The sequence below is a fragment of the Lemur catta genome, chromosome 1 (assembly GCF_020740605.2).
Source record: "Lemur catta isolate mLemCat1 chromosome 1, mLemCat1.pri, whole genome shotgun sequence".
NCBI lineage: Eukaryota > Metazoa > Chordata > Mammalia > Primates > Lemuridae > Lemur > Lemur catta.
The window spans coordinates 274,621,833-274,635,066 of NC_059128.1; the positions used below are offsets into that span (position 1 = coordinate 274,621,833).

At 48.8% G+C, this 13,234-nt stretch overlaps 1 protein-coding gene across 6 annotated transcripts in view; it reads left to right on the top strand.

The window, feature by feature from the left end:
- Nucleotides 1-13,031, top strand: part of EVA1C (eva-1 homolog C) — an 84,591-nt gene extending 71,560 nt beyond the window's left edge. For all 6 annotated transcript variants that reach the window (XM_045540547.1, XM_045540546.1, XM_045540545.1 and 3 more), the window contains 3 exons: nt 2,871-2,951; nt 4,013-4,102; nt 12,458-13,031. In XM_045540547.1, the coding sequence (XP_045396503.1) occupies nt 2,871-2,951; nt 4,013-4,102; nt 12,458-12,834 (548 nt within the window). In that variant the 3' untranslated portion in view covers nt 12,835-13,031. The remainder of the gene's footprint in view (nt 1-2,870; nt 2,952-4,012; nt 4,103-12,457) is intronic.
- Nucleotides 13,032-13,234: the final 203 nt, after the last annotated feature.

The following is a 13,234-nucleotide window of genomic DNA, read 5'->3' on the forward strand; positions in this document are numbered from 1 at the left end:
GCAGGGCGCTCAGAGCACAGCATCTGGTCACTGGGTTTGGAGACGCATCGCTCAGGTCTTCTTTCATGTACTGCCAAAGGTTCACCATCAGCCAAACTTCCTGGAAATGCCGGGTTTTCGGCTTTCCTCCTCACAGGGACGGCAGACCTGGAGAATTCAGAGGGCTCTTCCCCAAGGCCACACCCACTGGTCCTCGAGCATCACCAACACAGAGGCACAGCCAGCGTCCCCGCCCTGACAGTTTCCTGGGGCCAGCGTGATTCTCCCAGAGGGTGGGGGCAGGCAGGAGGGTGTCGCAGGATTTGGAGGTGACTTTGCCATCTGGGCACTTACCGAGGAGGAGAAGCAGCTAAGTGAGATGATTTTTGTCTCTGAGGTGAAGAATTATTTTGGATGCAAAATCCAACCTGTAGAGATTCTTTTCCAAAATTAGCACTGACCCAGGCTTGACCCAGATTTGTTTGGCAAAAAAATAGATAAATAAATCAAGGTGGGGGCCATGCCAAATTTAGCAAACCGTTCGAGTCCATTAGAATGGTCAGCTCTGCTTTCAGCTGCATAGACTCACACAGGACTGCCTGAGTGGGAGTCACTTTGCCATCTTGATAGTCCTTTAAAATCATCTTTTATCCAGTTCCCAAAGGCCGAATGTTCCACAAACAGCGTAGCTTCATGGAACGAGCAGAGTGTAAGCCACACCAGGAGTTGAAGCTTTGCCTCTTCGTAGGTGAAGGGCTCATCTCCGAGCCTCAGTTTCCCCTGTGCAGGAGTGGGAATGACACACATCTGCACCAGGTCACCAGGGTTGTGTGAGATGCACCGTTTAAACTTCCGAGACCGGGTTCCGGCACGTATTGGGGGCTGCATGGAGAGTGGTTTGCTAGTGTTTTCACGAATGTTCCTAAAGTGGAGAGGGGTGGGCTTGAGGGGTGGTGATCACACCCCGTCCCCGTCCTCGCCCTGAACCAGTTTGAAGCAAGGAGATAAAAGAATCTGACAGATGTGTTGACACCTGTTGATCCTCCCAATATCAGAGTCACTTTCACGTAGAAAATGGGCAGGTTTCCTGCGGTGGCCTGTGTCATACACTGGCAATTTATCCTTTTGAGTGTCTGGTTATTCTGCAAAGCTCATCCTAGAAAGCCCTACCCCTCCCTCAGCTCCTCTATAAAATTCTGACTCTCCCTCAGACTGGTATTTGCAGAGCACCAAGGCCCTCCTCTGGCTGTATTTTGAGAACAAGCCAGGCATGAGACAGGCGTGAGAAAGAAGTGCCGCTCCTGGCAGGGAGAGGCGACACTTGCTGGACTTACTGCAGCCAGGGAAGCAGGAGTGTCCTTCTCAGGGCCCAGAAATGAGAGTGAAGCTATTTAATCAGAAAGCCTTTTGCAACAGCGCAGCTCAGCTCTCTGGGGCCCTGCCACGGTCCTGGGATCAGTGACATGCCCATGGCCAGCCAAGGGGCATTCCTCGGGGACCCTGGACAGCTTCAGCCACCTCCAGCATCTTCGCTGTGACTCCCTGGAAAGTCACCCTCACTGCTGATGGGCACGAAGGCACCGGGGCCTCCTGTCCATGAAAATTCACGATCTAGGAGTCCTCTGTGCCTGCCAATCCTGGGACATCCCAGAAGAATGCAGTTAAGCACTCCGAGAAAGGAAATGAGGTTTTCTTGCTGCCAAAGATGTCTTGGCAGTTCTTTTTGGGAAAGCAGTGCAGTTGAACTTGCACAGTTTGTATTGGCTTCCTCTCTATTTCCTGTTGCCACTTCTGCCCGATCTCCGCTGGGCTAAGAACAAACAAAAATAAGCACTTTTCTGCAGCAAGAATATTTGATTTCCTCTCCCTTCTCCCAGCCTGTGGTCGTGCACTGGGCCTACAGATTTCTCGCTCCGCCCTCTGATTCAGCAGTTGCTGTCACCCCTGGCTGCTCTGCCCAGGGATCCTGACGTGCCATGGCTTATTCTTAGGGTCAGTTTGGCAGAATCTTAAACCACCTTCCAAAGGAGTGGATCGCACTGCCATCCTCTCCTCATCTTCCTATGGTTCTTTCTGATAATATTTAGCAAATCACTCTAGCATAGTCTTGGAATTCTCCCTAGGTTTATTATGGGAGCAACGGGACAGATTGCTTAGAGCTGGGCAGAGGTCAGTGGTGGATTTGAGTTGGTCACAGTCATTTAGCTTTACTAAGTCTCAGGGAAGCTCATGTTCAGAGTTACCGGCTTTATTCAGGTGTTACGTGCCTTAAAATTTCACCGATTTTAAGGGAATACAATTCAGCAATTTTTAGTAAATTTAGAGTTGTGCAACCATCGCCACACTCCAATCTCAAAGCATTTCCACGAACCCAGAAAGTTCCCTCGTGCCCATGTGCCGTCACTCCCCACCCCCCGGCCCCAGGCCCAGGTAACCACTAATCTACTTTATGTCTCTAGATTTACCTTCTCTGGATATTTGGTATAAATGGAATTATACACTAGATGGTTTTTGTGGCTGACTTCTTTCACTGAGCATGGTGTTTCTGAGGTTCATCCCTGATGTAGCATGTACCAGTACTTAATTACTTTTTATTCCTACCTTATATTCTATGGGATGGATATACCGTATCCTGTTTATTTATCCTCCATGTTGTTATTTATTTTAATATTGTAAAATGGGCCTAAAAGTTCACCCCTCTGGGACATTTGATGACCACACAGGTACCATCATGCATGTGTATATAAGTGTATCTAACAGGCAGAGTGATTCTTGTACTGATTTGAAAGTGATTTTTTTAAATCTCATCTACATTACACTTTATAAATATATTAAATGCACAGCTTTTTTCAATATACCAAGTATTTAAAATATTTCTATTTGGCTTTTAGTTCCCAAGAACATACTCACAGCGATCGATCCAGCCATTGCTAATTTAAAACCTTCTTTGAAGCAGAAAGATGGTGAATACGGTAATTTTTATGGCTTACTACTCGCATTTCTCTCTAAGTAAAGGTAAACAGCCCTCTCATGAGCACAGATGGGCACAGCTTGGGAACCAGGTGTGTTTGAGCCCCTAGTCCTGGTGGTGACGGTGCCGCAGCCGATGGTTGCACCATTTTGTTTTGTTTTGATTTTTTAAATCGGAAGTAGAATGAATAAACCTCCCCTGTGTTCCCTCACTTCCTAAAAGAAAAATCACTTTGAAAAAGAGAGCTGCTCGGAAATAAATCTGGGGTTTCCGGATTATACAATGAGCCTGTTGCAAGATGGTCCTGCCAGGAACCTGGGTGGGCCAGAGCCAGCTTGGAGCTGCAGGCTCCGTACACAGACCTTCCTCCTTAGTTTTAGCTTTTATAAATGGGGGCAGGGGGTGAGAGTTATGATTCTATTATGAAACCTAGAATGGAATTCAGACCCACGGGGTTCTTGATGGAAACTGCAGAGACCAAGTCGAGCATCTACGATGTTAGGCTTTGGGTGGTGAGAGTTTTGTCCTGTGTCCAGGCTGCCCCATCTCGGGCTCACTGAGCCCCGTCCCAGCCAAGTAACCAGGCAGCTGAAAGCAGACATGCCTCACATTTTGCTGTCATTTGCAAAAAAGTAACCTCACACAACCTCCCTCCATAATTCCAGGTTTGTCTTATCCCTAGTCAGCAGAGCAGACAGCAACTCCATGGTTAAATAAGACATTATGAAGTCTCCAAGAGGCACGATGAATGCCACCGCCTTCAGGATGGGAAATACATTTGTTCCCTTCTGCAGTGGAGTGGATGAGCCACACCTGCAGTTGGAACCAACACTTTTTAAAATTTCTAATCCCTTTAATAATTTATTAACACTATTTTCAGGGACTGCTTACTAAGCACTCCTACTGGCTTAGTCTTCCATAAATTAGTCAGAGGCCGATTTGTTTGATTTCTGTGACGTTTAATTATTCTGGCAGTCCTGGGTTAGGAGCAGCAGGGGTCTTTTAGGACAGGCGTGCCATAAACAGCTGTGATTAACTGGTCTTGCATTTTTCATGAAACAGGTATAAACTTTGACCCAAACGAATCGAGGGTTCTGAAGAAAGATGGAGTCATTGTTAGCAACTCTCTGGCAGCATTTGCTTACATTAGAGGTAGGTCAATGAATCAAAGCTTCCTAGAATGCTAATGGATTGACTAAAGTTTATTAACAAATGCACTGTTTGCTTACGACACTCAGATAACTAAAGAAAAATGACTTACATTTGATGAGCCAACTGCAGTCTTGTAAGCGCCAGAAACACAGAAACCTGAACTCAGGTTCAGTTGCAACCAGGCAGTCAACAAGAGAAACACATAAATCGATCAAGTTGCTTTATGTATGAGTTGGGCTCCACGGATATTTTCCCCTTTGAAAAGTAGGAACCTGAGAAATGCATTTCCCAGGTCTAAAATTTGGGAAGGGCCTAGGATTATTGAATTCCACTCCTGGCTGGAAGAAAAATGAGCCAGAAGATCACTTAGTAAACAACACAGGTCAGGCGCCATGAAGACAGAGCCATTTTCTGAGTCATGAGTGTCATTTCGACTGGTTGCCAAGGATTCCCTTGTTAATCTTCCCCACAAGGAGTGATCAGACTCAGCCCTCCAGAATTAGCAGAGCCAGAGGGTTTGCACCGAGGCTGGCCGTGCTGTGGGGCCTCTTTGGTGAGGGGAAGGTAGGTACTATCTTTCCCACCACCCCGTCTGCTTATTTTAAGACAGATCGTATTTTGGAATATCCACTGCCAGTTTCCACAATGCCTGCCTGACTCTGGGGAGGCCAAAACCTCTGAGACCGTCGGTAAAATATACATTAATATAGTGCACAACAGTATTACTATTTGAGGCCTGCGGAGATGGGGCTATTTGGGGTAAGCTTGTCTTAGAGGAAAATAAAGGCTTAAGGAAATATCTCACGTGGGAGACAGAGCTCAGCCTTGCTGTCCTCTGCCGCCCCATCAGCCGTCTGCCTGCGTTGGTATTCCTCCTGTGTGTTTGTTGTGTGGTGCGTGGCTGTTGGTTTTCTCTGCGAATCTTCTCTTTTCTAACCGCCCTCCCATTTCCGTGTCTGGCTGTTCCTGGTAATTGTCATTGTTAAGAAATGCAAGGAATCCATATTTGCAGAGTCCCTGGAGAGCTCCTTGGAAGAAAGGCACCATGAAAATCCTTCAAACGGACAAGAACGGTCAGCAAGGAGTGACACATGTCACTCGCTGAGCTGTGGCCGTGCCGTGTGCTGTACCTCAGTTGCCCTGTCAGTCCCTCTCCACACCCACCCTAGTCAGCTCGGGCCACAGTAGCAAAACGCCAGAGTCTGGGCACGTTAAACAACATACATTTATTTTCTCACAGTTCTCGGGGCTGGAAGTCCATGATCAAAGTGTCCACTGATGGGTTTCTGGTGAGGGCTCCCTTCCTGGCTTGTAGACGGCCACCTTCTCACTGTGTCCTCACATGGTGGAGGGGGGGGGGGCAGAGACAGAGACAGAGATCTCCTCTTCTTATAAAACCACCAGTCCTATCAAGTTAGGACCCCACCCTTATGAACTCTTTCAACCTAAATTACCTCCTGAAATCTCCCAGTACAATCACTTTGGGGGCTAGAGCTTCAACGTATGTCCATAGCAACAGCCCTGAGAGATGGGACTCCGGTCGCCCGTTCTGTGCTTAAAGAAGCCAAGGGTCAGAGGAGTTGAGCCACTTGCCTGAGGACACCACGGACAGAGGCAGGGCCAGGATTGAGTCCCCACTAATGTGACACTTGCACTCCCACTTCCCTGAGCAAGGAGTGGCCCTCCTGAGGGACAGAAACCTCCTGGTCCTGAGGTATCTAAATTAGCTTCCCTCCATCCCTGTCTATCCTGTTCTATCCTTTTACGTGCTCATCGCTCCCAAAAGTCGTAGGATAGATTTATTTGTTTAGCGCCTGCCTCTCCTACTAGATGTTAGGCCCCACACGGGCAGGTGTTTTGGCATCTTATTTGTTGTCACGTCCCTGCATCTAGGACAGTGCTGGTACAGAACAGGTGCACAGTAAGTACTTACCCAAATGTGGAGCCCCGATTGGGTGGTATGAGCTGCCCTGTGCCTAATTATCACTCAGTATTTGCTATTGGTAAGATACCAAATGTTTTTTAAATGTAAGGACTCGATGGGCTGTTATTTGGTTTTATTGAGGGATATTTAGGGACATTGAGCTCAGCAAGCCACGACCAAGCCTGGATATAACGCCCAAGAGAACGAGGTCCTAAATGCACCCTGTCGGGTATTAGCTAAATGAAGGCACCAGAAGATGCTCACGACTTGAATCACGGAGGCTCAAAAAGTCCCAGTGGAACCGGTGCCTGCAGACTCGTCTGCGGGTCTCCTTGTGTGTCTGTGTCGCTCTCTGGGTGCTCGCTGTAGCGGTGGGCAGCACGCGGCGCGTGGGCAGTGGCCCCGGAAGCCAGCGCTCTGCAGGGGTACACACACATGGCCATGCTGAGCCGTTTCAGCCTACACAGGCGGCCGGACCACAGCCAGCGCCAAACAGCACTGAGCGCCGTCCCGTTGCTGCCGGAAAGAGGTGCCCGGCCAACCCTGAGTTTCACCCTCCACCCTGCCGTGGGGCTGTGATCCCAGCCCGGCTGGGGGCCCTGGGCAGCCCTGAAGGAGAAGCTTCTGGCAGGAGCAGCCGGGAGCGAGGAGCATCCGCAGGGCAGGTTCCCGCCCAGAGCAGCCAAACAGGCAGTAAATCGAGCGACTCCAAAAGGACATTTCCCCCGTCTGGCTGCACGTAGCTTTGACGCGTTAGTGCAGTCAGGTGCACGCGGAGGACGAGTTGGCGAGAAACCAACGTCGGGAGGTTTGTCCTGTGACACTGAAACACAGAATGAGCGGGAGGGACTTGAGGATGCCCATGGGTGCCGAATGGCCGGTTTCTCCTGCGGCCATTTGAGTCATCTGTGAGGTTGTTTTGTCAACAGTGGGACAGCTTCTTAGGCGTGTTGGGATTTGCCGTCATTGCAATAGTACAGACCAATTCCTTGATTCGTTCTGGAATCTGGAGACCATGGGTCTGAAGAAGCTCATGGAACGAGTTTGAAACTAGAGAAGTTGAAAGGGGGAGGTGGCAGGAGAGAGGGAGAGAGTGTGTGTGTGTGTGTGTGTGTGTGTGTGTTGGGGGCCTAAGAAGGCAGCTCCCTGGCTGGCTCCACGGGAGCCACTGTGCCCTGGCAGACTGTGCCCAAGGGGACTTATTTATTTAGACAGTTTTGCCTCTGAACATGACCCCTCTCATTCCACCCAATTAGTGTTTTATTGGCATCTGGCTCTGTGTATTTGCCTCATGTGTGCCTGCAGCATGCCTTTGGTGGCCTAAGAGTTCCGACACTGTCCCTACCCCTGGGGACAGTGACATGTGTGTCTTCAGCCTCTGGCAGACCCTGCTGTGGACACTCAGGGTGTGTGGGGTTTCCGGGGCCGGGATAAGGAAGCAGAGCAGGAGGGGACAGGCTTACAGCCCATGATGTCCCAAGTTGGGGAGGCATCATCGTTTCATAGGAAAAAAACTCTAGGATATCGACAAGCCCACCGTGCAGTAGAAGTAGAATAACACACTCCAAAGTCAGAGCCACATGAGTCCCCTGCCAGGGAGGACAGTTGGAAATCAGCACCCCCTTGTCACTAGGTGTGGATTCTGATGTGTTCCCACGGCCTCCAGTCTCTGGTTTCATGGCAGAAAGTTACCGTCATATCCCTAAGTGCTGTCAGACCAGGGCCGGGCACATGTCGTGCTTTCTCCTGGAGGGCACTCCGGCCCTGGCTGCCGCCTGGGTCCTCCCGACAGCAGCAGGGCCCCTGGCGGTGGAGCCCTCGTCGTGGCTTCTGGGTTTCCGATCTGGACAAAAATAAGTTTGAGCTGGAGCTTGTATTGGCCCCAGCTCTGGGATCTAAGGGTCATAAAAGGTCTTAAAGGCCACTGGCCACATTCTGAGGCTGCCAAGGGCATGCTCCAGCCGATAAAACTCAAGTCATTCACTCTAGGCTGGATGAGCCAAGGCTAAATTTGGAACAATACCAACAAAGCCACAGTGTGAAGATTCCCTACACCCATGAAGAGAACTTCTGTGGGTTTTTTTTTTGTTTTTATTTGAGACAGAGTCTCACTCTGTTGCCCGTGGCGTCAGCCTAGCTCACAGCAACCTCAAACACCTGGGCTTAAGCGATCCTACTGCCTCAGCCTCCCAAGGACCTGGGACTACAGGCATGTGCCACCATGCCCGGCTAATTTTTTCTATATATATTTTTAGTTGTCCATATAATTTGTTTCTATTTTTAGTAGAGACGGGGTCTCACTCTTGCTCAGGCTGGTCTTGGACTCCTGAGCTCAAATGATCTGCCCTCCTCGGCCTCCCTGAGTGCTAGGATTACAGGCGTCAGCCACCGCTCCTGGCCGAGAACGTCTTTATTTTTCCAGTATATATAATAGAAAAAGGGGTCACAAAAGGCCAAAGTGGTACAAATGATTCTAGAAAACAGATAAAGTGCCCTTAGTGTAAAGCCTGGGGCTGTGGAGAGAGCCCTGGCCTGAGCTTGGGGCCCCAGCCAAACGGTGGCTTTGAATACGTGACTCAGCTACAGCAGGAGGGATTGGGCGGCTTATCTCCAAGATTCCATCTAGCCAACATCCGGTGATTCTGTAATTCAAACTAGTCAATTCGGATGAGTAGGAAGCCTCTTTCCTAGGGGCTGGCCAAGAGCTGCCCACGTTCTCTGCCTTTGGTCGCTGGAACTCAGCGGAGTCAATGTGGACACGCCCCAGACAGTGCTCACTTAGCAGGAGGCGACTGAGCCAAGAGGCACCTGGAGTGTCACGAACCAGAGATGCTCTCCTGGCCACAGAACCCAGAAGCTCACCTGCCGGGAGGGGAGGGCGAGGGGAAGGAAGGGAACTGACTTTATGGTGTTCCCATCCCAGGGCACCAAGCCTAGCGCTTAAATCCGTGATCCCCTCCTTTCATGCACTCAGCAAATATCTGCGCAATACACGCTGGGCACGGGGGCTTTGGAGAAGGACAAGGACAGTCCCACGCCCTGCGCTTGGGGAGCTTACGTCCTATGGAGAGAGAAAGGATGAAACACACTCAGCGAGTTAGTGACAACTGTGTGTTGGGCTGTGAAGGAGACATTTAAGATGCTCTGAGACTAAACAACGATGGGGGACTTGGCCCAGGCTGAGGCAGGGGGAGGCACGGAGGACTGGATGAACAGGGAGCAAAGAACTTTCTAGGCCCAAAGAAGAGCACATGCAGAAACGCCAAGGCGTGAAGGCATCTGACACATGTGGGGAATGGGAGGCCCGTGCAGGGGGCAGAGACTAAAGGGAAGACTTGGGGGTTGAACTTGGGGATGGTGGTAGCAAGTTTCACAGGCTGTGATCAGGACTTGATTTCTAGCCCATGAGAGAGGAAAGACCATCTATGAATTTTAAGTAGGCCAGTGATGTGACTTGATGTGTGTTTTTTAAAGATTATAATGGCCAGGCAGGGTAGATGGGCCTGTCTCAAAAAAAAAAAAAAAAAAAAGAAAAGAAAAAGAAAATCAACTATATAAAAAGGCAAGCAGGGGAGTAATGACCATGGCAGTTAGGTGCTAGTCACCTTGATGGGGAGGCCAGGGCATGAGGAAGTGCAGGTTAGACACAGGTGTTGTCAAGGTCCTCGCTCCCAGGCGGGTGCTCGTTCACAGCACAGGTGCTTGTTATTAAAGGTAATTCACCAACTACATGAACATAAAGGAGGCTATGTATGTATTGACCGATGAAGAGAGTGGCTCATGTCCTAAGGGTTATGGCTAATCTAATTCTGTCCACCTGGAGTCCTTAAAAAATAAAAAGAGAGGTAGAGTAATGAGCCTGTAGTTACCCGCCTGTGTGTGGCAGCCCGACTGTGCACCCACCTCCGTCCGCAGAGGACCCGGCCCTGCCTGCACACGGCCGCGGGGAGAGCGCCAGGCGAGGGTGATCACTGCTCCCGCAGGCTCGGCCAGGATGCGATTGTTCCAGTCCGGAACTGGCCTGACCGTACATAGCTGGGAAAGGTTATAAACGGATGGGTTCAGTTTCCTCACATGCAGCACTCCTCGAAGGCGGTGGCATCGCTGCCGGCCGGGCTCAAGGGCTTCTGTTTTCCAAAGAGGAGTTGAGTAGCGGTCGCCTTGAGAGCCCTAGGAGAGCGCCACAGCAGAGGAGGGTCTGGAGGGACAGTGGCCGGAAGATCGAGGGCAGAGGGGCTGCCGCAGGGAGAGGAAAGGAGAGGAAGGAGAGAGTGAAGTCAGGAGAGCTGAGGCTTTGATCTGCAGCGGGGAGAAGGAGAAAAGACCTGCCCTGTTGGGTCAGAGCCTCCGGTCTTGGTGTCATTTTATGCATTACTATTTAATGACTGTCCCAAGTGCCAGTGTCCCCAAATCCCCATTCTGCCACCATCCCCAGAAATAAACAGAGCCCCCGCTGCTCTCACAAAGGGTACCTGTCTGCATTCAACCAAATTTGCTAAATACCTTGGACCTTAGGAAAAATGTCTGGTTATTAATAGCATTACAAACGTGACTTGCTGCCCCTCCCCCAGCCAAAACAAATTTTGAATGAAGACATCAGTGTCTTAAAGAGAGTGATGGGATTGTACCAGCAGGGGCAGCTGCAACAAAAAACAACACTTCTGAGTCCAGTGACAACACCAGTGACTTGAGCTGCAAGTGAAGGAAGCCGAGTGAGGAGGTCTCAGGTTTCAAGAAGATAAGCTGTCCCAGTTCCATCTCCAGGCAGGTCACAGCAGCCCGTGCCTTGACTGTACATGACACTCAGCCCTCGAGGTTTGAAACTCCAGTCTGGAGCTCTGGGCGGGGCAAAGGCAGCGAAGACAACAGTCTCCCTTATCTGCCTGGAATCAAAGGGAAGGAGGATCCATTCGGGTGAGATGCACTGAGAAAATGCAGGGGCCACCAACTCTGCGCCCCACAGGGAGCCCACCTAGAACGTGAGTTCCAAGACTGGATCTGCCCAAAGAGGCCACCTGACCTCAGGCAGTGGCTTCCCCTCTGGGCCTCAGCTGGAGCATCTGTATCAGGGTCAGCAAACTGGCCCTTGGGCCACATCTATAAATAAAGTTTTATTGGCACACAGCCATACCTTTTGGTTTATGTGCTGCCTGTGGTTGTTTGTGCATTACAACAGCAGAGTTAGATATTTGTAACAAAAGACTGTGTGGCCCATAAAACCTAAAATACTTACTGTATCTGGCCACTGACCGGAAAAGTTTGTCAATTCCTGATCCATGTTATGAGGGAGTTAAATGGATCATTATTTCCCAGAATAGGGCAGGTAACACCCTTAGGGGCACACACCATAACGTGGGGGTCAGGATAGGAGAAAAGCAGCACAGTCCTTCCCACACAGGCTGATGCAAGGACATAGGTAGGACACATGGCGCCTCCTAGCATTGTTTGTATTTCTATCATTATCATACAGACAGTCCATTTGGATCCAGGAAAACTTATTGGAACTTTATATTACATTTACATTTATTGTCTTTTTATATTTTATTATATTTTATTTTTACATCTTATGTTACATTTGGTCCTCTGTATCTATGGGTTCTGTATCATGGATTCAACCAAGTGCAGATTGAAAATATTTTTTTTAAAAAATGAATGGTTGCATCTGTACCAAACATGTACAGACTTTTTTCCTTGTCTTTATTCCCTAAACCTTACAGCATAACAACTACTTACATTGTATTAGGTATTATAAGCAGTCTAGAGATTAAAGTATAGGGGAGGATGTGCATGGGTTGGGGCAGGGGGTCCTGGAGTCAATCCATCATGGATACTGAGGGACAACTGAATATTTATATTTTTTAATCTAGAAAAAGAATGGAATTAAGCTTTGCTAACATCTATTATATTATTAAGTTCAGACAGATACTTTGTACATAAATTAATTTTTCATAATCTACTTTCCTACTACTAATAGCTAACACTTTTATTGAGCATTTACTATATGTCAGTGAGTATTCTAAGAGATTTACAGGAATTAACTCATTTAATTATAACATCTCTATAATAGGAAGGTACTGTAAGCCTTAATTTACAGATGAGGAAACTAAGACACAGAGAGGTTATGTAACTTGCCCAAAGTCACACAGCTAGAGAGTGGCAGATCTGTGTTTGAACTTGGCAGGGGATCTGGCTCCTGAGTCCCTCTGCTATGTATGTTCTCATATGCATACATATATTCACTGTATATGCTCAAAAACTTTAAAACTGTCAGTGGGGATGTATGATCAGTTAGGTGTGGGTGGTCTCAAAGATGCTGGACTGGTGTTCTTGGTTAGCCATCTACTCGGGCAGACGTTTGTTTTTGTGGGGCTTTGAACTGATAAAAACTGACAGCTCCTCGCAGCTCCTGACGTGTCCTCTTCCTCCCACAGCCCACCCTGAGAGAGCTGCCCTGCTGTTTGTGTCCAGTGTTTGCATTGGCCTGGCCCTCACACTGTGTGCCTTGGTCATCAGAGTGTCCTGCACCAAGGACTTCCGGGAGCTGCATCTGGGGAGGGAGCACCTGGTGCCAGGAAGTGACCAGGCCGAGGAGGACAGCGAGGATGAAGAGGAGGAGGATGGTTCCACCGACTCGGATTTTCCAGGAGAACTGTCAGGGTTTTGTAGGACTTCATATCCTGTCTACAGTTCCACAGAGGCTGCAGAGCTGGCAGAAAGGATTGAGCGCCGGGAGCAAATCATTCAGGAAATATGGATGAACAGTGGTTTGGACACCTCACTCCCGAGAAACATGGGCCAGTTCTACTGAAAACCAGACACATCTTGATGCCATTGCACTTTCTGAAGAGGGAAGGATCCATAATGCCCCTCCGGTTCTGATTCACTTGTACCTTCTATGAAGGAAAATTTGTCATGTCATCCAACCTGGTGAGGCCAGGAAGCTATTAAAGGGATGTTTCAAATTGTTTCCAGCACATTCCAAAATAAATTAGGAGGGAAGGAGTCTTTGTTTTCTGTATTTATTTGAATTTGTGTCTATACACTATTAGAATTCACATTAATTGAGCACTCATAATGCCAGGTGCTATTTTAACTGCTTTACTGTTACCTTCATTTTATGGATGAGTAAATAGAAGATGCTTATATATCTGTAAAATATTTATGTTGATACTCAGGACAGCAAATGTGAGCTCAGGAGTGATTTTAAT